Source organism: Vanacampus margaritifer, chromosome 1 (genome assembly GCF_051991255.1).
Source record: "Vanacampus margaritifer isolate UIUO_Vmar chromosome 1, RoL_Vmar_1.0, whole genome shotgun sequence".
NCBI classification, from domain to species: domain Eukaryota; kingdom Metazoa; phylum Chordata; class Actinopteri; order Syngnathiformes; family Syngnathidae; genus Vanacampus; species Vanacampus margaritifer.
The window spans coordinates 63,693,365-63,717,757 of record NC_135432.1 but is presented as its reverse complement, the minus strand read 5'-3'; the positions used below and the strand labels follow the sequence as shown (position 1 = coordinate 63,717,757).

At 41.1% G+C, this 24,393-nt stretch overlaps 1 protein-coding gene across 3 annotated transcripts in view; it reads left to right on the top strand.

Annotated features, from left to right (window-relative positions):
* The window catches only part of slc8a3 (solute carrier family 8 member 3), a 51,004-nt gene that overhangs the window by 12,373 nt on the left and 14,238 nt on the right, over positions 1-24,393 (top strand). For all 3 annotated transcript variants that reach the window (XM_077560097.1, XM_077560098.1, XM_077560096.1), the window contains one exon: positions 23,531-23,637. In XM_077560097.1, coding sequence (XP_077416223.1) covers positions 23,531-23,637 — 107 coding nt within the window. The remainder of the gene's footprint in view (positions 1-23,530; positions 23,638-24,393) is intronic.

Below are 24,393 nucleotides of genomic sequence, written 5' to 3'. Positions count from 1 at the left end.
GAAGAGATAGATTGACAGATGACAAAAACAAAGACACTTCTTCTTCTATGTCTGTTGTAATGAATAAAGTCAGACTTTTTTACAAGTACAGAAGAACAAAAAAAGATATATTGTGCAAGTTTATTATAGTTACGGTAACAGAAATGAATGGTAACACGAAAGCTAAAATAAAAAGTAAAAAAAAGTTAACGTACATGAAAACAATAAAAATGACTAGGACTTGTGTTTACAAAAACATTTTGTGTTTACACCCCAAAAAAAAATAATTTTCTTTGTTTATTTTTTTCTTAATAATGCCAAGCTTTTGATCTTGATTTTAAATATATTCATTGCAGTTTGGCCGTTTTTTTTTTTAATTCTTTTTTTTTTTTTTTATTACCGGTACTTGATTTTTAATATATTTTATTATGTTGTATATTGTATTACCATAATTATTAATAGTACTGTACAGTAGTTCTGCTGATGAAAAATAGTAACAAAATTGAAAATAAATGGAGGACGAGATAAATGTAGTTACAAATATACAGTACAAGAAATAAAGAAATGCGAGGGAAATATAAAAAAATAATACACAAATATTTTGGGAAAAAAACACTCAAATGTTAGATGAAATATAGAAAAAGTCTTAAAATATAGTTACATTAAATGGAAAATGTGCAAATATTTGGAATAACATGAAAAATATACAAATATTTGGTACAATCCAGCACCTAAATACACTTTTTTTTAAACAATAGGACATAATTCAATACAAATGATCTTGCTGGCCTCTAATCTGCAAGCCATGTTCCCGTTTTCATCTTGAACTTTTGCACGCTCGTCCCGCCAACCTTCCCGCTGCTCGGAGCGCGCGGCGATGCCGTGACTGACGCGACACATGTCCGCAAAACCGCCGACCGTGCAGATTTTTGTGCTCCAACTTTTTTTTCCAAGGCGTCCCGGAATAGACGGCAGGTTCACCTTACCGCCCTGCAGCGCTCGCGCCGCTTGTCTGCTTGGATTACTACAACCAAGACATTCAGTAGCAATGTTTAAGTAAACCCTAATCCTCAATATAGTTGTGAATATACCCACATCGGTGTAGCGGTACACAAGTACAAGCCGGGTGTCAATGAGTGTTTTGAAATGACGCAGATTGTGTGATTAAAAAAACAACGACACATAGGAGGCAATTCGGGAGACATTTTCTTATCTGATCAAACGTATCAGAGCTGCTAAATGCTACACCGACACTTAAAAGTCACACAAACACACACACACACACACACTCGCACAGGTTGAGTGGCAATAAATATGCTGGCCCTGCATTCGGCGCTCTCCGTCAGGGGAATGCAATTAAGTTAAGGCTTATTTATAACGCAATCCAGCACCGGCGGTGTCACTGGCACCCTCCCTGCCTCATCGAGTGCTGTTTAAATCTGACCGGAGATCAGTTATTATTTTTGTTTTTATTATTGTGGCCATAATGTAGATATAACATGCTCACAAATTGCTCATTTGTCATCAGCTGGGATTTACCCGATTTAACTCATTCAAAATCAAAATCAAATGATTAATTTAATAATTTGTCAGTCACTCCCAAAAACATATTTATACGTTTTTTTATGTTTTGTGTTTTTTTAATGCTAGAGCATACAGAAGGCTTTGATGCAGCTTCTGACCTGAAGAGGTCACTCAAAGCAATGGTAGTCATTACAAAAGAACGGCCAGAAGGTGGCAGCAGAGTATAAGAGATCAGCCAGGGCCATGTTGCAACAAGCTCTTTTTGCCAGTGTTTTCAACACTCACTTTCATCAGGTTTGCGTATACGGTAATGATCAAACTTCGCTATATTCTAATGCTAATTTCTGCAAAACGAAAACATTGCAAATATACTTTTTTTTTCCTGATGAAAGAAGAGACTAATCTTTCTTTTGTTAGTTTTTTTTTAGCAATAGAACACAATATTCCGTGGGCCTTGCAAAATCAGTCAAAAGCCAGTAAAACAGCCGGGAGCAAAGGGGGTTGCTTCAGTGAAAATGGCGTGAATGAATGAATCCACCGCTTATGCCAGCGCTACTATAACATGGCAATTACAGAAACGCACACAACTGTGCCATATAAATAATCTGGAACGGTTAAGAATCTATTTTTATGTAATAGAATCATCAAAACATAAAACAGTTGCATAAAAGACATAATGATAGAGATGCTGATTATCAAAATTCGATCACTCCAGTCATCGAAGGTCAGGACCCTGCATCATTCGTTCATTCCATTTACAATTGAAAATCAGAACTAGTACAGTATATTGTGGCCACAATTTAAAAAAAAAACAATTCCAATGTCACGTCTGCATTTCCGTAGACAAGCGAAAGCAGCTCACGCATAAACAATTCCTTGTATCCTGGCACACAAAATTGCATCCTCCTGGATTCACCAGTGTAAGCAGAGAAAGTGGAATCATTGAGGCGAAAGCTTTGTTGCTGCGCCGGCCAGTCTCGACATGTCTTCCCGGAGGAGAACCCTTGTCGGAACCCCCCCCGGGGGCGGCCGCTTGCTCGACTCCCGCTCGATGCCTTCGGGACAAAATTGGAAGTGGAGCCGTGTGCTTGCAGTGTATCGGAATACTGGCTGGCTTCGGTCGGGAGAAGAAGAAACAGATCGGTTGTTTTGATACTTACCCCAACTGCAAACGCTAAGAAACAAAGCTGAGGGTGAAGCACAAAGTCTTGGACTGGACGCGTTGGTGTTGTGGTTTGCCCCATTCCGCCGGATTCTGAACGACAAATTGGGTTTCATATATATGTCCTCTGGGATTCCTATCTAAGATGGCACTTTTATTTCCCATGTACCCGTTTTCACTCATCTAACTATGCCACTTGGGTTCTGTAGGTCTCCCGGTTGACCTTGGACACTTTGGGTCCATCAGATTCTCAAGGATACATATATTGGATTTCCCAAGTTCTCTTCGGAATCTCATGATTCATACCTTCTCGAGATTCACTTTAGCTGTCTCCTGGGTCCACCTGTTGCTTGGCTAGGGACACTTGGGTTCCACGGGACATTTGGATTCCCCGTGTTCTTGGGTTTTGTACTTTTCTCCTGATTCGCTCGATACCCGTGTCTCCTGGGTTTTGTTGGTCGTTCTTGGGCTGCCTGGGTCATGGGTTTGTGAGATTTCCTGGATTCTCAAAGGTGCCCATGTTACCTCGATTCTGTAGGTTATGCAGGTGCCCTGGGGTACCTGAGCCCACTTGTTGCCCGGCTAGAGGCATTTTCATGGGACATTCTCAAAGGTGCCCATGTTACCTCGATTCTGTGGGTTATGCAGGTGACCTGGGGTACCTGAGCCATTTTCACGGGACATAAAAGAAGAAGAAGATTTGGGTTTGCCATGTTCTTGGGTTTCATACTTTCTCTAGAGTCTGTCGGTTGTTCTTGGGCTGCCCTGGGTCTTGGGTTTGTGAGATTTTCTGCATTATCTCAGGTGCCTATGTTACCTCAGTTCTGTAGATTATACGGGTGCCCTGGGGTACCTGGGTCCACCTGTTGTCTAGCTAGGAACACTTTGGTTTCACAGAACATTTGTTCCCCATGTTCTTGGGTTTTGTACTTTCTCTATAATCTCTTGATCTCTGTGTGAGCAGCTTTTTTGTGGTCAACCCTGGGCTGCCCGGGGTGTTGGGTTTGTGAGATTTTCTGGATTCTCTCAGGTGCCCTTGTCACTTGTCACCAGTTCTTTAGACGGGTGCCCTGAGGTACCTTGGTCAACCTGATTCCTGTTCGACAGGACGGTTTCCCTTGTTCCCTGGCACTACTATTTTTTTGCCTGTGTCTAGATTCTCTTGATACCCATGTCACCTTGGTTTTGTATGTCGTTGGTGGGGCCTTGGGTCCTGGGATTCCAACAGTTCTATAGGTCATCTGGGTGCCCTGCGGTACATGGGTCCACTGGTTTCTCAGGGACACTTGGCTTTCCCTGTTTCCTCCGGGACTTCTCTTGATTCTCTCAGTTGTCTTTGTCACATGAGTTCTGTAGGTCATCCGCAGGTCCATTTGACTCATGGGTTTTGTAAAGCCTCAGATACTCATGTCACCTGGATTCTGTAGGGCTACCTGTGTCAGTGGTATTCTTGGGGAGACTTTGGTCCTGTGAGAGATTCTGTTACTTATCTGTTGTATGTGTTTTGGTGCTCGTCAGGTCCCATTCATAGTCTTTAGTTTGGGCATAAATGGAAACACGCTTTTGTGTGAATTTTGTGTGTGCTACCAGTTGTCAGAGGCAAGACTCGGGGCTCGGTCATGGAGGTGGACGGTGATCATGGTTGGAGGAGGGTGCACATGGGGCGGAGGGGCGTCAGTTTGGCAAACAAACACGCCCACTCAGAACCCTCTGGGGCCGGACACGCGGCCCAGCCTGTCACATCGCACTCCCTGGCAAAAGATGAAGAGGTTGCACTGCTGGATCGCAGCTCGGCCGGGGGGCCCCGCGGGACCCCTCGTTCTCTTTACAACACTCCACCTCATGTTCCCCTCCATCAGCTCTGCCGTCTTCTACGTGTTTTCTTTCTTTTATGTAATCCTGTCAGGAAGCAATGTTCTTGGCTTTTCCTGCTCTGTTGCCACCCTTCCAGCGCTTTCCCTGGGAATTATCTCTCCCAAACAAATGGGAAGACTATTTTCCACTCTTCCCTCCTTTTCCTCCATATGTTTTATTTAAGCGGTGGGCACTGGCTCAAGATGGTAGCCTACTTTGGTTTGAACCTGCGCTTGTTTTTGGGGATCGAAACTTTGCATGGACTTCCCTCAGCGGCTCTAGTTACAGCCACGAGTAAACACTTGGAAAAAGAAAAGATAGAATGAGAATAAAATCATAAAATTACGAGAAAACTTCAAGTATACTCAAGGTAAAAAGTTGTCGTATTATTGAATATGAAGGAAGAGATGTTTCCAGAGGGAAGTAAAAGAAGATGGAGGACAACGGGAGGCCGAGAAACAAAGAGCAACCTGGTCGCCTCGATGGAAGACGGCGGCGAGGCGTGTGGGCGAGGACTTTTTTGAAAGCGCTCCTCTCGTTCTCCTCGTTAGAGATCATCCAAGACTTCCTGATCACACGTGCAACGTCTTTGATGCCTTCACGAGACGCGCGTCCCCTTCCTCGTTAGCGCGCGCATCGTCAGCGCTCGCGTCATTAGCCCGCAAGAATTTTGTTTCCTGTTGGTTTTCTTGCCAAGTCTTTTCATCCATTCCATCTATTAATCATTCCACGAGAGAGATCGCTTTCTTTCTTGACTTTGGAAGACTTGAAAGCTTTACAGATGTAAATTACTCTGATCTAAAAACGTGGCTCTCAATTTAGAAATATGTCTGGGATGGAGAAAAGTGAAGTCATTTTTTTTTTTACTTAAGGGTGGAAATACCTTTCTCAGGGACAAAGTGACAGGTTACGTGTCTTTGATGTGGCACTCTAAGAAGACACGACACTTTACAACTTTAGAGCTTTCATTTGTGGTATATTAAGATAGAACAAGAAAGACAAAAGCTGTTTTGACAGGCGTCTGATGTGTTCCAACCACAAGATGGTTCACTTTTTTTCATGATTTTGCAACTTTGAGAGTGTCATGAGTGGGAGTACCTTACTCGAGTACTACATAAGAGAAAAAAGTATTTTGTGCGTGTTTGATGCGCTACTCCACAAGATGGATCACTTTCTTCCGAATCGAGTTTGGGTTTCAAATACAGAAACTACATGGGCCTAAAACGATTCCCTGAGGACCACCACTCAAAATGGTGTCCGACTGACACCAGTGATGGGTTTTGGGACATCCTGATGCAAAATAGTCATTCGTGACGTGAGGAAGAGAAAAGGAATGAAAACAGAAGAAAATCAAGAGACTTCAAACGTTTCCTTGAGGGACTCCGCTCAAATTTTCTGTGCGGATAATTTGTGCTGTAAGATAAGGTCACTCCACCCTTCAGGAAAGTGGAGGCTCTTTTCATCCCAGCAAGCCTGTGCCATGGCCCTTGTTTTGCACCCTAGGACCAGAAAACACACAACTTTGTACTAATTGCTTAATTGGCTTTCAACATCAGCGTCAAAACTGTTGCCAAGGAAAAAATGAAAACGAAAGTGAAGCTTGACCGTGATCTGCAAGACCGCGCCAGCCCATCATCCGGGGGCGAAATACAGGAGGCGCTTTTAATCTGATCTTGTTTGAAGCTTAACCTGCTTCCGTGTGTGCGTGTGTGAGAGAGAGAGAGAGTGAAAGAGCGAGCGAGCGAGCACATGCTATAACTTGTGGTTGCAGCCCTTTTAATGGAACTCCTTGGCCCCGACACTTCATCAGAATGTCAATAAAAGAGAAGGAGGAGGAGGTGACTGATGAATGCAGCAAACACGTGAAAGCCTCGCCTCTAGTATACTTCACTCCATTTGACAGCCATGTTTTTTTTTTTACTCCGAAGGAAGTAACGGATATGATCCCAGTCTTGGTAACATTTTAACATTCTTTATAGTTTTACAAGTGTAAAAAGTTAGCATCAAACCTTTAAAGAATTGGAAATGCCTTGCTCACGTCAAACAAGGTATGGAATGGGGCGCGTGTCTTTGATACGTCACTTTTTATCTTGAAGTATTAAACACATTGAAGTAGTTTGCTCACATTCAAGAGCGTGTATGAGATGTGCAAAAGTAATGGGACACGTGTCTTTGATGTCACTCCACAATATGGGTCACTTTCTTGACTTACGGCTTTAAAGTACATACGTGTCTTTGATACATCACCTCAGAAAATGTTGCTTTCCGTCTTGATTTTGAGTGTCTTCAAAGCGTTGCACGTACAAGTCGCTTTTTTTCGCATTCAAAAGCGTGCACGAGATGGACAAAAGTGACGGGCGTGTGTTTTTGATGTGCCATTCACAATATGAATCCCTTTCTAGACGTTTTATGACTTACATATGGAAATAGCTCTCTTACTATACAGATTGTGTAGTGAGATGGACCAAAGTAATAGGACACGTGTCTTTGATGTGTCACTCCACAAAGATAAATCACTTAATGTCTTGTCTTTGGCCTAATTTAAAGCATAACACGTTGAAGTTGTCCGCTCACATTCAAGAGGGTGTATGAGATGTGCAAAAGTAATGGGACACGTGTCTTTGATGCGCTACTCTACAAAATAGATGGCCTTTATTTCTTGACGTTGTACAACTTTATGGCATTACAGGTGGAAATTGCTCTCGCAATAGAAATTTGTATGAGACAAAATTAATGGGGCACGTGTCTTTGATGTGTTATTCTACAAAATAGATTTCCTTTATTTCTTGACATTCTACAACTTTATGGCATTACAGGTGGAAATCGCTCTCGTCAATAGAAATGTGTATGAGACAAAATTAATGTCTTTGATGCGGCGTTCTACAAAATAGATGGCCTTTTTGACGTTTTATAACTTTATGGCATTACAGGTGGAAATTGCTCTCGCAATAGAAATGTGAATGAGACAAAATTAATGGGATACGTGTCTTTGATGCGTTACTCTACAAAATAGATGGCCTTTTTGACGTTGTACAACTTTATGGCATTACAGGTGGAAATTGTTCCCTCGCAATAAAAATGTGTATGAGACAAAATGAATGGGATGTGTCTTTGATGTTTTGCACTACAAAATAGATGGCTTTGATGGATCACTTTCTTGACTTTGTACGACTTTGCGTACAACATTGCTGGTGGGAATTGCTGTCCTGCAAAAACGTGTATGAGATGGACAAAAGTAATGGGTCTTTGATGTGTCACTCCACGACATGGCTCACTTTTTCGACTTCTTACGACTTTACGGTGTTACATGTGGAAATAGCAACAACTATTGTACGCTTTCTGAGACCCCTTCCATCTCCTTGTCTTGTGACGGGCATTCATCTCATTCCTTTGTCGGATTTGCCGCTCAAACGGCTTCCCGACCTCGTAAGTAATGACCAGACGGAGGGATGGAAAAAAAGAAAAAGATGAAAAAGGATGTGAGAGAGGAGAAACACAGAGGATGTTTTCCCTTTTGATTCCCCCTCAGTGTCACCCTGATTATGTAACTGCCACGTGCTAAAAATAAAGCCTGCAGTACGAGCCGGGAATGCTGTGCCGGTGCGTACCCCACACCCCAACCCGTACACGCACGCACCCACCCACACACACACACTCTGTGTGGTTGCCATGGCAACGCAGCCTCCCTCAGACAGAGAGGAGAAGCGGCATGACTTCCTGGAGGGAAGGAGCAGGAATCTCATCACTGCCCGCTGCTTTCCTGCCTCTTGGTTTATTTATTTATAGAGGGCGACACGGTTGTTCAGCGAAGAGCCTCGCAGCATTTGGTCCCGGGGCTTGATGCCGTGTTGTCTGTTGTCTTTGATGAATACAGAAAAAAATGTGAGTTTGTGAATCGAAAGTTTGATATTTATGCAAACCCAAAAAAGTCTTCACATCAAAGTGTTCTAGTTGTCTTTGATGTTTTCAATATGATCGAAAAACGGATGTTCACAAAAATAATTTGGAGGGGCAGCATTTTCTTTGCCTTTGATGTTTATGAATTTGCGTACGTTAGGTTGGCAGAAGTGCTGATCCTCCGTATTGAGAAAAGCCAGATGAAGTGGCTCGGTCATCTGTTTAGGATGCCACATGGACGCCTTCGTGAGGTGTTCCGGGCATGACCTTCTGTAGAAGACCAGGACATGCTGGCAGCTATCCTGGGAACATTTTTGGATCTCCCCAAGTGAGCTGGATGAAGTGGCTGGGGAGAGGGATGTCTGGCTGCCTATCTACCACGTGCGGATAAGCGGAAGAAAATGGATGGATGAATGGAAGCTCACCTTTCTTAGACCATATCTTATAAACTGTCAAGTGGGAAATTTCTGCCAGCGCACCTTCACACAACATGTGTGTGTGTGTGTGTGTGTAAGCCGCTCTCACATTTAGCCGGGTTCATCTGCAGTTCAGTGTGAACGATAAAGCGCGTCACCTTGGTCATCACTTTGTGTGCTGACTACGCCGTTGATCCTGGAGAAAGGAAAACACCTGCGCGACTTACCATCAAGCCCCGTCTTTCTCATCTCCAAACTTGTGTTTGCTAGGTTGACCTAACAACAACTGACTTACCACATAAACAATTTCAATCTACACTTGTAGCCCTTACTATCGCTAAAAAAACAATTCTTGTTAACTGGAAAAATAAACAAACTCTGAATATCGACCAATGGTCTAACCTCCTCATAAATCACATTTTAATAGAAAAAAAATCTTGCCTCAAATAAAAACCAAATATCAAAATTTATAGAAACATGGTCTACGTATATAGAATTTTTTAACCTAATTCTGGTTACTTAATTCTGTCTGTTAGCGAGAGCCACTACATCGTGATAACTTACATTGATGTTTCTGCATTTGGCAATTTATTATTATATTATATTATTAGTATGGGATTTTTTTTAATGGGCTTTAGGTGAACTGATGAATACACACACGCTCGCACGCACGCACGCACGCACACACACGCACATACACATACTCACCCACATACAAAAAATAAATAAATAAATATATATATATATATATATATATATATATATATATATATATATATATATATATATATATATGTATATATATTTAAAAAAAAACATTTATTAAATTTTTTTAATTTATTTGTTTTTTTAAAAAAAAAAAAAAAAGGAGAGCAATGATGATGTCAAATCGAATGAACAATACTGAGCTCTCCTGGGAAAAAAAAATTTAAAAAAAAGGAAAAAAAAGAAGAAAAAAAAAGACCCGTCTTTCTTGTGAGGAACACGCTTTTACGTATGATGTCATCAAGCTGCACCAGGAAGCATAAAATGGCGGCACATTAGTCATTACTTGTCACGATTTAGCCGAGCTGTAAGAAGATGCTAGTGTGATAATTGATTCGATGTTGAAGAAACATGCACATCTGTAAACACTTCAGTTTTAAAACTTTTCAATGGTCTTTGGATTTACAAAAAATATGGACTTCACGTTGGTGAGCAACTAAATAGGGTTTGAAACTATTTATCAATATTTACGAGCAAAAATCTTCATGTGTGGGCGTGTAGGCCTCCACCCTGATAAACACTCTACCATAATCGTCACTATGCAGTTGAGTAAACAAAACAGCCGTGATCTCACACACACACGGAGGCGAAGGGAGGTCTTTAGCTCATTGATTACTTAATTTAATGGCGGTGTTGGAGATACGCTCCGCTAACACTAATGCTAATGAGCAATTACATAAGAGGAGCTAATGAGCGAGCGGCTATAAATAGCCAGCGCTGCATGTCGCGCTCATGCATAATGGAGACGACGGTCGGCCGAGTGGCCGTTAGCGAGTGCGAAACGGCGAGCTAGGAGGTCGCACGTATAATTAGAGCGTCAACAGTTCTTCCGCCGGTGCAAACATGGATGCCTTTTGCTCTAGTTGCACACGTCCGATGATAATGGGTGAGCCTAAATTTGGTATACCCTTTTTGAAATTAAGGAAGGGAGGAAGTAAGGCATCAAGGATGTTAGGAAACGAAGGAAGAACAGAAGCGCTAACGTGCTAACATGCTGCTGTGTTTTATGTTATAGTTAGTGAATTTGTTCTCCCATTATCAACAATCTGATACGAAATTGTCCATGATCTAATTTGCTGCCTGAACGGGCTGCTGTGCAATAGGAAGTAGATACGGGAGGAGAGCTCATTTTAGAGACAGATGACTTTTAACTCAAATAAAGTGAAGTAAATACTGCAGGACCTGGGGAGGGAATTTGTTTTCCTCTTATTTCAGACCCGACAAATTTTCTGTCTAAATAGGCCGAGGAAAATAACAGGAAGAGCCACAGGAAACTTTCTATGTTAAAGTAAAATTACTTTTTTTTTTTTAATACACGCGCATTGGATTGGTGCCTAAACAGGTTGCTGTAAACACGGATAAGTTAACTAAAATGATTTCAAGAAAGTAGTAACATGAGAGCTTTTTTTGGATTTTGTTTTATTAGAGGTCAGACTTGTTTGCTGCCTAAACAGGTTTTGGGATTAAAAAAAGGAAACAGGAAGAGAACAAAAGTTAAAGTGCACTCGATTTTTTTTCCCATCAAAGTAATAAAAGATTTGTAGTTTAAATCACACATTTTCTGCTTAAACGGGCTGCAGGGCAAGTCAAAACAGGAAGTTGATACAAGACAATAATTTTTTTAAAGAATCCTTTTAAATGTAACTATTGTATGAACATTTATAGTCACCTTTTTTCAGGGTCAGCTATTGCCGCCTAAATAGGCTGTAGCTAAAAAAAAAAACGGAGAGAAAATCAGGCCCATTTTAAAATATTAATTCAAGTAAATACTGCAGTACATTTGTAGCTTTTGTTGTCGTTTAAAAAAAAAAATCTCGTTTGTTTGGAAGAGAAGCTACGTTTGTCAAAGGATCATTTTGACTGCAGTCACTTTGATCAATTGAGAGTTTATTTTCATCTAATTGCAGGCCCGATTATTTTTGCAATAAATAAAAGCACACAAAATAAACAGAAAGAGAACAAAGTTTGGTGTCAGGAATATCTTTACGTCAAAGTAACTCTTTAGTAACACTGTAAATTCACACACATCGAGTTTCCTGCCTAAACGAGCTGCTGCGCAATTCAAAACAGGAAGTAGATACAAGAATAACGAAAGGTGCTACACCCTTCGTAACTTGAGAGCATTTTGGTAAGGCCCATTTTTAAATCAAATTCAATCAAATTTTAATCTTATTACAGGCCCGACTAGTTTGCATAAATAGTAGTAATGAGAAAGAAAGCAAAGCTTGGCACAGGCACGGTTTTATGTCCAAATAATACGGTCTGTTAATTAATTCACGCCCATCTAGTTTGCTGTCTAAACGGGCTTGTGTGCAAGTCAAAACAGCGCACTCCTTTTTACTATGCAGGTCAGCGCTTCCCATGTGCAGAAGTTATGATCCATCTTAGCTTGACTGGCAGGTTCCTCCCCCCTCGTTGGCTCCCACCTCTGCATGCGCTCCTGTCAGACGAGGCCGACGGGGCTCCAGGCTTTTAAACCTTACTTACTCTTCGGTTTCACATTTGACCCCTTTTGACATTTGACACCAATAAAAATAACCGGTCACCTTTCTTAATGCTAACGCTAAATAGCATCTATGTCCTATAAGGGTTAGGCGAGAGTTGTCGGCGTTAGCAACAAATGAGAGGATATTCTTGGCACGGGTCTGAATTGACCCAGGACACAAGAAAATGAACCGCATCTAGAAAGAAGTCGGCATCGTTGATGACGGCTCGGCGGCGACTGCGGCTCATAAATCAGGTCAGCATCCCACATTTGCTTGTAAACACAGCGGCGGTTGCTGGAAATAAGGACGTAGGCGGGAGGGGAGAAGACGTACGGAAATAGCGATCGCGGGACGAGATGGCGTAGGGAGAAATGAGACGGAAAAGCTTGGAAGAAGAGGCAAGGCTGCGCCTCGTTAAGGCGTCCAGCTGTGCCGCCCTCGTTTTTTCCACATGCTGTGATATGGAGCTCTTTTTGTATCAACGTGATGGGCCAGAAACATCCACTTCCTATCTGTATGTAATCTCGTCAAATGGTCTCAGTACAGCGCCCTGTGGGACTCCATTACCATGGATTGTGTAATGGTGTATTTGAGGCATGTGTAAGTTATGACACGGTGTGACATCACTCTTCTCCACTTGTGTGTGTGTTTTTTTTGTTTTTGTTTTTACATTAGGCTAGTTCATTCCATTTATTCCGTTGGAAAGATGGCAGATAACCAAACCGTATTATTTTTATTGAATTGCAAATTGAGCACATAAATAATTTATAAAAGAAATGAATACAATGAAACACTAATTAACAATTGTAATTGACTCATTTGCTCCCAAAAACGTATAAATGCGTTTTAGTTTAAATATTACCATGCTGCCAAAGACGTATTTCTATGTTTTTTTTTATTATTCAATTTATGGTAGAGCATACAGAAGCCTTTGATGCAGCCTCTGACCTGAAGAGAATGCATGAAGCAATGGTAGCGGCCAGCAGGTGGCAGCAGAGTATAAGAGATCAACCAGGGCCATGTTGAAACTGTTTCCCTCCACTGTTTTAAACAGATTGGTGAATAATGATGAAATTTAGCTATATTCTAATGCTAATTGCCGCAAAACATAAACAAATAGAAAAATACTAATATGCTATCATATATACTAAATAAATATATTTTCTTTTGGTAGGTTCCATGTTTTTATAGCAATAGAACACAATATTCTTAGGGCCTTGCAAAATCAGTCAAAATCCAGTAAATCAGCCGGGAGCGAAGGGGGTTGCTTCAGTGAAAATGGCTGGGAGTGAATGAGTTAATAGGAAATTGAAAATAATAAAAATAAAATAATTACAAAAAAAAAATGTTGGTTTAAAATTATAAATAAATTGTACTGTACATTTAAAAAAAAAATCAAATGCTAAACTAGAGAAACATATACAAGATACAAAAGCAAGAGGCTTAGTCCTGATTCAACGTGTCTTTAGGATTCCTTTCCAGTCCAAACCTTTTAAACAGCAAACACTTGCTTGAAAATGTCAAGGAACAGCAGCGTATTTATTCTGCTAGAAAGTGCATGTTGCTTTACGACATTAATGCCCATGGACGTTTTGATGGAGCTGCGGGGGCGGGGAGACGTCTCTAGAGGACACTGGAAACTTCCCGGGAGTCCCCTCTGCCTGATGACTTCCCTTCTGGTCCTCCCGGGCATGAGACCTCTTTTACCACTTTGTCACCCCTCACTTCCTCCTCCGTGCGCTGGGCATGTTCCTTCCGCATGGCCGCTTGACCGTGTCGCACTGTGGTAGGTAGCCGGCGCTTTGCACACCAGCTTGGCTTTTAGCGAGCGCTCCCTCTCTCCAGTTTCGCTGTTTCTCTCTCTCCGCTCGGCTGGCCGGCTTCAGTCAATCCGTGCATGAGAGAACAAGAGGGCATGCATAAAACATGAAGCTTTAGCTCGTCGTTCCGGTCCCGCGCCGGCTCCGAGGCCTTTTCCGTGCGGAGTTGGCGTGCTCGTCCATTTTTTCCCCGTGATTAAAAACATGTACAACCGGTAATAACCTCCGGTGAAGCAGCATGTGGCATCTTACTCAAGGTTATTTTCATATACTGGGAATCCCTCGTATATTTGTAGGAATTCGTCCATTTCGCCTATTTCTAAGATTTATTATTTATTTTTTTATCTTAAAAAAAAAGAAGAGGTTTAAAGCTGTTTAGTGTCACTATCATTTGACATTTACTGTCAAACCTAATTTAAAACTAAGAGAACTGCTTGCGTCTTTTAAAACAACCTCAGAATTTTTCCTTTGGAATGTCTGCTAGCTTAGCGCTAATGAAAAGCGTCGATATTTGCAGTGTCATATCAGCACGTGTCGATTTCAGACTTGTCCACGTTAGCTCTGTTAGCTGCTATGCTAGCTGGTCAAGAACAAAATTAACCACCAGTACATGTTTTTTTTTTGTTGTGTAGACAGGGACTTGTCTACATGCTAGTTCTGTTAGCTGCTATGCTAGCTGGTCAAGAACAAAACTAACCACCAGTACATTTTTTTTTGTGTGGACAGGGACTTGTCTACATGCTAGTTCTGTTAGCTGCTATGCTAGCTGGTCAAGAACAAAACTAACCACCAGTACATTTTTTTTGTGTGGACAGGGACTTGTCTACATGCTAGTTCTGTTAGCTGCTATGCTTGCTGGTCAAGAACAAAACTAACCACCAGTACATTTGTTTGTGTGTGGACAGGGACTTGTCTACATGCTAGTTCTGTTAGCTGTTATGCTAGTAGGCCAAGAACAAAATTGGCTATATGATTAATGGGGTTGCGTTACTTTGAGTGACGCGCTTCTTTGTGGCTGAAAACATTGAAAAAAAAAATGAAATAGAATAGAAGACTTACTTCAGGTCTACCGTAGTCAGCACAAATTACCTTGTTGATGTTATTTCTGCTGAGTCATGCCCTGCCATACCTACTTTTTTTTTGTTACCGTCTAGCTGGTTAGAGCTTTTAGTAACAAAGTTGCGGGTAAGAGAACTTCAGAGCATAATTACTACTCTTTAAAATGTGAATAATTTTAAACTTATTTCATCTGTTCTATTTGATATGGTTGGCATCAGGCCTGACAATCAGAAAAAAATGTCCTTCAATTCTGGACTGACCCATATGCAGTCGTGCTTTGGACAGCTCCTTCGTCAGTTTCTAGGTGATGCGATATGACGGCCCTCGCCGGTGCCCTGCAGGAGGTTCTTGTGCTGATTCTCTTTGGTGTCAGAGTTTGTACGGAGCGACGACTCCAAAAAACCTTGGAGAGCGGCGTGCGGAACAGGAAGTTAATGGCCGAAGAACGTCGCCTCCGGCTTTGCGGCGATGATTGACGTTCCGGGTCAACGGGACGAGACCCGTAGTCCGGTTCTGCGCTCCTTTGGCAGCAGGCAGTGTGACTCACACGGGGGTGCCGCTTTTATCACTAAATTTCTAAAGAGACTTTCTAGACAGACGGACGGACAGCCATTTGAACGTCAGTCCCGATTACGTCGTCTGCCGCGCCGCTTGCTAATGTTGATAAAGATTGCGGATGACGGATGATGGCAACGCGCTCCCCGGGATGGAATTAGCGTTCCGGCTCTCCGCCCCCCCCCCCCCCCCGCGAGACCGAGGGCCGTTTAACCCACTATTATTGACAGAGACAACGGTTAATCTTTTTCAGACGATGAACGCGAGGAACAGGAAAAGGGGGAGGAGCTCACCCGTAATCTGGTCAGGGAACGTACACGGTCCAATCGTCATACTCCCTCGACCTGCTGTCAAGGGGAGAGACAGCTGGGAGTACGTGCCTGGATGTACCGCATGAGTGTACACGGGAAATTGTGTTAGTCCTGATAGATATTATAACATTTTTAATACTTCATTTTATTTTATTAACCATTGTTACACATTATTAACATTTTAATTCTTCAGTATTAACCTTTTCGAAATGTTTTGTGTCCTGTGCGGAGCGGGTGGTGTTGATTTCGGTGTAATCTGACCTTAAACTGGGACATACTATTTAGTCTAAAAAGGTTCCTTCTCGGTGTTTTGTGCGAAAACACATTTGGTCCCTGAGAACAGAATCTGTTTTGAACACCCACACCTAACTCTGTTTTCGCCATCGCTCATGGAAAATACCCAGAGAGTATGTTTTGTCTACAAATGAAAGAGAGGAGGTCTTTTAACTATAAGAAACCATTGTACATGCGGAAGAACTACATTTGACGCTCTGAATCCCACCTGTTTAAGTGATGAATTAGAGGCTGTTATCTGTCCAGAGATCTCTGACTGATTAAAAATCATTTTTGCAAAGGTGTATTTTTCTTACATTAAATCTATCTTAATTTTTGGAACACGCTAAGAGGACAAAATACTTTTATTCTTCTTCAGTCCTCCGATGGGCAATTTATAAATAATATACTTGGCTATATTTTCTAGATTAATGCAATAAACACTGGAGAAAGTACTTGAAAGTGATGAACGGGCCCTCGTCTCCCCGTTATTATTATTTTTCTTGAGAGCTCACTATGGTTCATTCGGTAATTTTACCGATTTGACATGTCATCATCATTGCTCTGTTTTTATAAATTTATTTTTATTTTTATTTTGTATGTGCGTGTGTGTGTGCGTGCATGTGTGCGTGTGTGTGAGTGTGTACTCATTAGTTCACCTAAAACCTATTAAAAATCCCACACCGTTCCCCTAAACCGAATACTTCAGAATCCAGCCAGAGTCGTGAGGTTGTCAGGAGACCTGAGGAAGGATCAAAGAAAAGAAAGGAAAGTGAAATTTACCCACCGGGTTACCGACCAGAGTCTTTCACCAACCCCAGAAACATCTACATTCCAACAAATTCGGCAGACCTCAAGAGACCAAAGGTCGTCTCCCCATTACTTTTGCGAATCGTCAAAACGATTTTCTGCCTACTTCAGATAGGGCAGGCAAAACAGCACCGATATTTAGCATCTGCCGAGAATACCTGTTTCTGACTGGGGCTCATTTCGATACATTCTCTAGTTCTGATTCCAAAATGGCTACTTCAAACAAAAATGAAGACTTTTTGATGCGTCCTGTTATAGACATATCCACCTAATTTCAGGTGCCACATTCAGATTTTTTCTCTAACTTTTCCAAGTGGCGCTACGCCACGGAGTGAGTTTTGAGCCACAGTGGCCGCACGCTAACGCGCAGATGTTGAGCATCCCCACGCGTGCAGCAGCACAAGAAAATAAACGATATCTGTTGAAAGAAGGTTAACTGGGCCGTTAACACTGCGCTCCCGTCCGCCAGCCGATATTAACAGCCGGCCTTGCCGCAGCCCCTCGCCAGCCAGCCGTAGAGTGTGGGGAGCCTTAAATTAGCAGCCAACACGCTAGTAGAGCAGCCTTTCGTGTTGGCGGGCTGGCTGGCTTCCCCGTGACCCCAATAAGTGTAAAGGTAAATGTTTGGTCTGTGAACCGCGGTCGTCCTCTGCGAATCGTCAGAAATGGAGTGACTGTATTGTAACTGGAGTGAATCGTATTGTATTGTATCGCATCGTAATTGGAGTGATTCCTATTGTTATTAGGGTAAATTATTCTATCATATCTCATATCTTAACTGGAGTGACTCGTATACATTTTTGCAAAAAAAAAAAAAAAATCATTTGTTGCATAGATCATATCACACTATCGTCTTTTGGCCGATTCTGTCATAATTGGATTGAATGGTATCTGTTTTATTGTATCACATCGTAATTTCAGTACTCTTACTCGGTGATCTGTTTTGTAGAGTTACAAAATTATTTTCTGAGACATCACATTACTTGTCATGCCTGAGGTTTAAACAAAACCGAACTGCAGTAACTCAATAGTGTGTGTGTGCGTGTGTGTGTGTGTGTGTCATATACAGGCTACATCGTGTGTGTGTGTGCGCGCATCACCCCAGGCTATGAATAGAGATCACAATTTTGCTTTTTCATGTATTTGTGTGTTTGGGTTTGTGTGTTTTAGTTGCCGTTGAATGTCACTGGACACACACACACGCACACACTCCCCCTCGAGAGAAATCTCCCTGACTATTTTTAGAAGTGTATCTTCCTCTGCCTGCCTCTTCTCAAACAGTCATGCCTGTCGACTACACTAATGTACCTACTACTACTACTACAACACACACAACAAACACACACACACACATATTCACATAGACATTCATGACCAAGGATTATACTGTTTTTATATCATTTATCTTGATTTGAAAATTCTCATGGAGAAAAAAAATCTGATGTTTTTGAACAGATATTTTTTAGCATGAGAAAAGTAATAGCACACCTGTCCTGGACAAGACAATCATTTTATTGTTCATTGTTTGTATCCATGGATATGTATGTCTATGTTATTCCATTACAAACGTATATTCAACATTCATACGTCTGCATTTTCCCTTGTAAAAAATATCCCATATTTCAGAACAGATACTTTTTTAGCATGAGAAAAGTAATAGCACACCTGTCCTGGACAAGACAATCATTTTGTTGTTCATTGTTTGTGTCCATGGTTATATATGCCGATGTTATTCCGTCTAAACTGCATATTCAACATTTGTACGTCTGTATTTTTCCTAGTAGAATATGTCCCATTTTTCAGAACAGATATTTTTTTTAGCATGAGAAAAGTAATAGCACACCTGTCCTGGACAAGACAATCATTTTGTTGTTCGTTGTTTGTATCCATGAATATGTATGTCTATGTTATTCCATAACAAACGTATATTTAACATTCATACGTCTGCATTTTTCCTTGTAGACAATGTCACATATTTCAGAACAGAGACTTTTTTAGCACGAGAAAAGTAATAGCACACCTGTCCTGGACAAGACAATCATTTTGTTGTTCATTGTTTGTGTCCATGGTTATATATGCCGATGTTATTCCATAACAAACGTATATTTAACATTCATACGTCTGCATTTTTCCTTTTGGAAAATGTCCCATATTTCAGAACAGAGAATTTTTTAGCATGAGAAAAGTAATAGCACACCTGTCCTGGACAAGACAATCATTTTGTTGTTCATTGTTTTTACCCATGGATATGTATGCCGATGGTATTTCCTTACAAACTGCATATTCAACATTTGTATGTCTGCATTTTTACTTGCAGAAAACGTCCTATATGTCAGAACCGAATTTTTTTTTGCATGAGAAAACTAATAGCGCACCTGTGCTGGACAAGACAAATATTTTGTTGCTCATTGTTATTATCTGTGGCTATATAGTATAGAAGTATATAGTATAGAAAAATAAAGGAGAGATGATACCATTCCAAAAAGAACATCCCAAAACCTACGTGCTGTTCATACTCGACACTTTCATCATTCAATCAAAAATAGAATAAAATGCTAAGTGTGCTCGCTTGTTCAGAACTTTACTTCATACTTTTTCCTAGCGCTTAGACTCAGAACATTTTGTGCAAGCAGGCACACGACATCAATAATCAAGCGTCTGACGGCACAATGGGAAGGTGGACTCGACAAAGCCCGAGAGAGACTCGTCTGGGAATACCACATTCCCTAGCGCGGCGGGTACGAGTCGGCGGGCGGGAAAAAAAAAAACATGCTGACTGTAGTGCAGCTGAGGGAGAAGGCAACAAAAGGAGGGGAGAGGGAAGGACTTTGACTTTAGTTTTTTTTTATATTGAAAAAAAGCTTCCTCCTCCAAGGACGCCAGGCAATAAAAGAGGCTGATGGAGGCTGACAAAAGGAGCACAAGGGAGCGAGACAGCAAGTCTTGGAGGATAAACCTTTGCCTTGCAAAGCTCTCACTCAAATAACGCACGGAATTTGTGTACATATTGGTTTGGAAAGTTATGTTGTAATTATTTTTTACTAGTAAATGAATGAATTAAACAGATTTATTTCATATTATTTTTATTCGCAGAATTTTTTTATGGACTTTTTCAGGCCATTGCGATTCAAATATTTGCAGAATAATATTCCGATAACTGATTAATTAGCTGAACAATTAAAAAAATATTTTCTCAATCAAATGGTTTTGGTTCCTTGATGCTTTACAACAATAAAGAAATATAATACAGGTAGAATTTTTTTTTTTTTAACTTCACAACTGAATAAAAAATCTGTAAAAATTTGCCTTTTTTTTTGCTGATTTTGGGCAGGCAAGGAAGAGGTTAGCAATGTCTTGCAGATCCCAAAAGTAAAGAAGAATTAAAAAAAGAGATGGTACCATTCGGAGAAGGTCCCCAATGCTATTTTGTCACATTATGACGAGCTTATAGTTTGGGAAAGTCCAATAAAGACAAGGAACAAGACGCAGAAGCCTCACGGGAAATCAGTGTCTTAATTAAGCAGGCCTGCCTTATTGTCACCAAGTGCAGGAATTACTACCTTCCTTTTGCTTGACTAATGGTTAGAGACAGAGACACATACTTCGAAATGTCATGACAAATTTGAACTAAAGTATCAGATAGGTCATGTATTCACAGTTTTTACCACACATTAGCATACAGTAGCTCAGTTTAGCTAGCATTATGGGATTATCCGCCATTTTTATTTTTATTTGGCTTTAAATAATTGATATTAATATTGTGGAACCATTCGATACGATTCGGAATTCTACCAAAAATGATCAGGGTAAAGCATACCGCTAAAGTCATGTCAAACTTTCCGCATTCGTACCACCATCACAAGATGTTAGCGTAACGCATTTAGCTAGCATTAAATGCAATACCTAATTTTTCCGCTTTTTCTTTGGTTTTAGTTAGTTGATGCTCATGCCATGGGCCAGATAATAGGATTTGGATTTTTACCCAAACTCTGGGGAATAAGTATGCTGCAAAAGTCCTGCTAAATTTTTCACAGTTTGTTTGGTCACCATGAGACATTAGTGGAATCAGAATCCAAATCATGCAAATACTGTCGAACTGTTCAGTCGTATTGGGAATCCTAACAAAATCATTCAGGGGGAAAATATCCCGCAAAAGTTGTGCAAAACTTTAAGAGTTGCTTCCACTGTCATGAGACAGTTTATCTTGCATCAAAGGATTAACTCTGCTACTTTTTTATCTTTCAACGGCTTTTAGAAAAATCTGCTTCAACAAGGGGCGAAGATCAAGGATTTGCACGGGATGTTACGTGAAGTAAGCAGTGAGACTCCAGCGTCAACTTTTAAAGTTTGATAACGAGGAAGTAAAAAAAAAATCCCTCCTCTGCCTGGACTGCCACATCAATATTACATCAATATTACATCAATCAAACAGCACGGGTGAGGTGGGCACGCCATCGTGGAGGCAAAGTTCTCACTTGGCAGCTTTTGCTAACTCGCAGATGCAAAAGTTTTGACTGCGACGGGCTTTTTAAATTAAGGGAGAGATGGCAGATGACGGTTTGCATAATGCATGGTGGACAGCCTGAGGCCCACTTTGGAATATCAACATACCCCAAAACAACAAATAAGTGTTTTGGAAGCTAGTTCTATACGATGCTGCAAGATTTGGCCTTGTTCTGAAACACAAAAAGTATTTCAAGTACAAAAGTACATACAAAGCCGGTATCACCAAAAATGATGTATTTGAGTAACTAAGGTGGATTCATCGTCAATTATCTAAATTTAGATACATTTAAGTGCTTCTGATGAATGTTTATTTGGGTATAGATGTGATGCCAAGTACATACCTGTCAGAAGTGGCCAATCCAGGTCCAGAAAGTGAAAACCCCGCCACATTTTTGCCTTAGCCCCAGGTGCTAGCTAGCTAGCTTGATGCTCATTTGCCTGCTAGTACTGGTAAATGAGCACCATGCTATCTAGCTAGCTAGCATTAAGAGCTAAAGCCAAACTGTGACAGGGTAACTTTTTACTTTCAGGTGCTAGCTAGCTAACTCCCTAGCTAGCTCCCATGGTGCTCATTTACCGGCTAGGGATCTAGCTAGCGAGCTAGCTAGCATCAGGGGCCAAACTGTGGCAGGGTTTTTACTTTCTGGACCTGGATTTGCCACCTCTGATACCTGTACACAGTCAGTATCGCCAACCGTATCGATTTCATTGGGATTGTATCGTGATATGTCGTATCATGAGCTACACTGCAATAAAGATGAGAAACCTCAGTGCAGATTTTACTTCTGGAAAAACACACACACACACGTCGGCTGCTTCCTTGGGGGAGGGCAGAGGTGTGAATCCGCTCAGTATGTGTGCGGAGTGTGTCATTCCCCGGCTGCACTCGCCGCTGAACTCCAGAGCGCGATGCGTGGCAGAGGCGTCGATAAATCACGGTGACTAATTCTGACACATTAGTGCCTTTCACTTAGCGGCAGTGTGCAGTCATGAACATTTGCTGCACGGAAAATATACACACACAAAAAAAGACTTTCCTTAAGGAACTTCCTGTCACATGTTTTTAAGAACAGGCTCAAGACACACCTTTGTAATGTAGCTTTTACTTAAGATGTATTTTATTTTATGTACTAATTGTATTTATCTTAGCTTTTATTTTTATGTTAAACAAAATCGTATGTATCCTGTTTTTTAGATGCACAACAATGTACACAACAATGTATTTTTTTTGTATGAAAAGTGCTATACAAATGGTTGGTTGGTTGATTGATTGATTGATTGATTGATTGATTGATTGATTGATTGACCTCATATGTTACTGAAACAGTTTGAGAGACATTATATAAGTATTAAGTTATTTGCGTCTGATGATGACCCATGTGCCACCATTTCAGCCCAGAATGGACGCCCCCTGTTGGTCATCTGAGATATTGTTTACTTAAACCACTCATAGGTATGAGTCCTTGGTTGGTCTAACACACCTATGTTCAAGTCATTGATCAGTCGAAACATTTCAGTTCAAGTCACTGGTTAGCCAAATACACTTTGGTTTAGTCATTGGTTGGCCTTATATACTTAGATTTGAGTTATTGGTCGATCTAATACACTTACGTTTGAACCGTCGATTGATTTATGACATTTCTGTTTGAGTCATTGATTGGTCTAATACACTTGGGTTTGAGTCATTTGTTGATCTAAAACACTTTGGTGCATAGGTCATCTAATATACTTGACTGACTGTATGTTTAAGTCATTGGTCAGTCTACTGTATACATTTCAGTTGAAGTCATTGGTTGGTCTAATCCACTTCGGTTCAAGTCAATCAATCTGATACGCCGTTAGTCATTACTTGGTGTAATACACTTAGGTTCCAGTCATTGGTCGGTCTACTACATTTTCCGTTGGAGTCGTTGATTGGTCTAATATGTTTGAGTCGTTGGTCAGCATAACCCCTTTACTGTCGGTTTGCGTTCGCTACTCCTCACCCGCTCATCCTTCCCTCCGTGCAGATGATTAATCCCACTTCCTATGTCCTTCCATTGCATATTAACCTCCTCTTCTTCTTCTCCTCCTCTTCTTCTTCTCCTCCTCCTCTTTCTCGGGGCCCCGGCAGCAAAGTCATCCACGTGAAAATCATCGACGACGAGGAGTACGAGAAGAACAAGAACTTCTTCCTGGAGCTGGCCGAGCCTCGCATGGTGGACATGAGTCTCCAGAAAGGTGCGCTGCTCTTACGCTTGCTTTTCCCGCAAACTCCTCCACTGCTTTTTGGTCGGTTGCTCCTCTCCTTCTTTCACTTGAGTCTCATTTCACCACACATGTCCAAATAACCATTTCTTTGTCCGTGTAACTCCAAAATACGAACATTTTGACCTGCGTTTTCTTGGGTAAACTGATGCTAATGGTAATGCTATTGCTAAAAACAACAACTTTGACAATCCGCCGTTAACCAGGGTTTATCCTTTATCCTGACGGCTTGCGCTAAAAATATTGTTTGGTCTAATAGACTTAGGTTTGTGTTATTGTGTTTTGTTGCGTTAGCTGATGCTAATACTAAAATTGCATGCTACCTTTCGTTTACTGAGCAGCCCAAAATTACCCAGAACATATTTTGGGCACTTGAAACTTTTTTTTTTGTCTTGTAACTGTCCTTGTTGAAAAAATGATCACCAATCACTTTTTTTACATAAAACCCTCTCTTTTAACTACCCGTGACTCTATTTTGAGTGATCAACTGCTTGAATGCTAATGTCAGCAAATCAAAGTGTTTTCGTCATTTACTCTGAGCTCCCGTGCTTGCTAACGTCTGCTGAAAACAAAACTCCGACCCAAAAAGTCCATCAGGGCTTTTCATGAGGCTGCCGTTATCTAATGCGTTGTTGTTATCTAACCACGCTGGAGGCCAGGTGGACAAGCTGGTGTGGAGGGAGCTCAGAGTAACGTTTTAGTGTTGGCTAAAACATGGACACTGCGGAT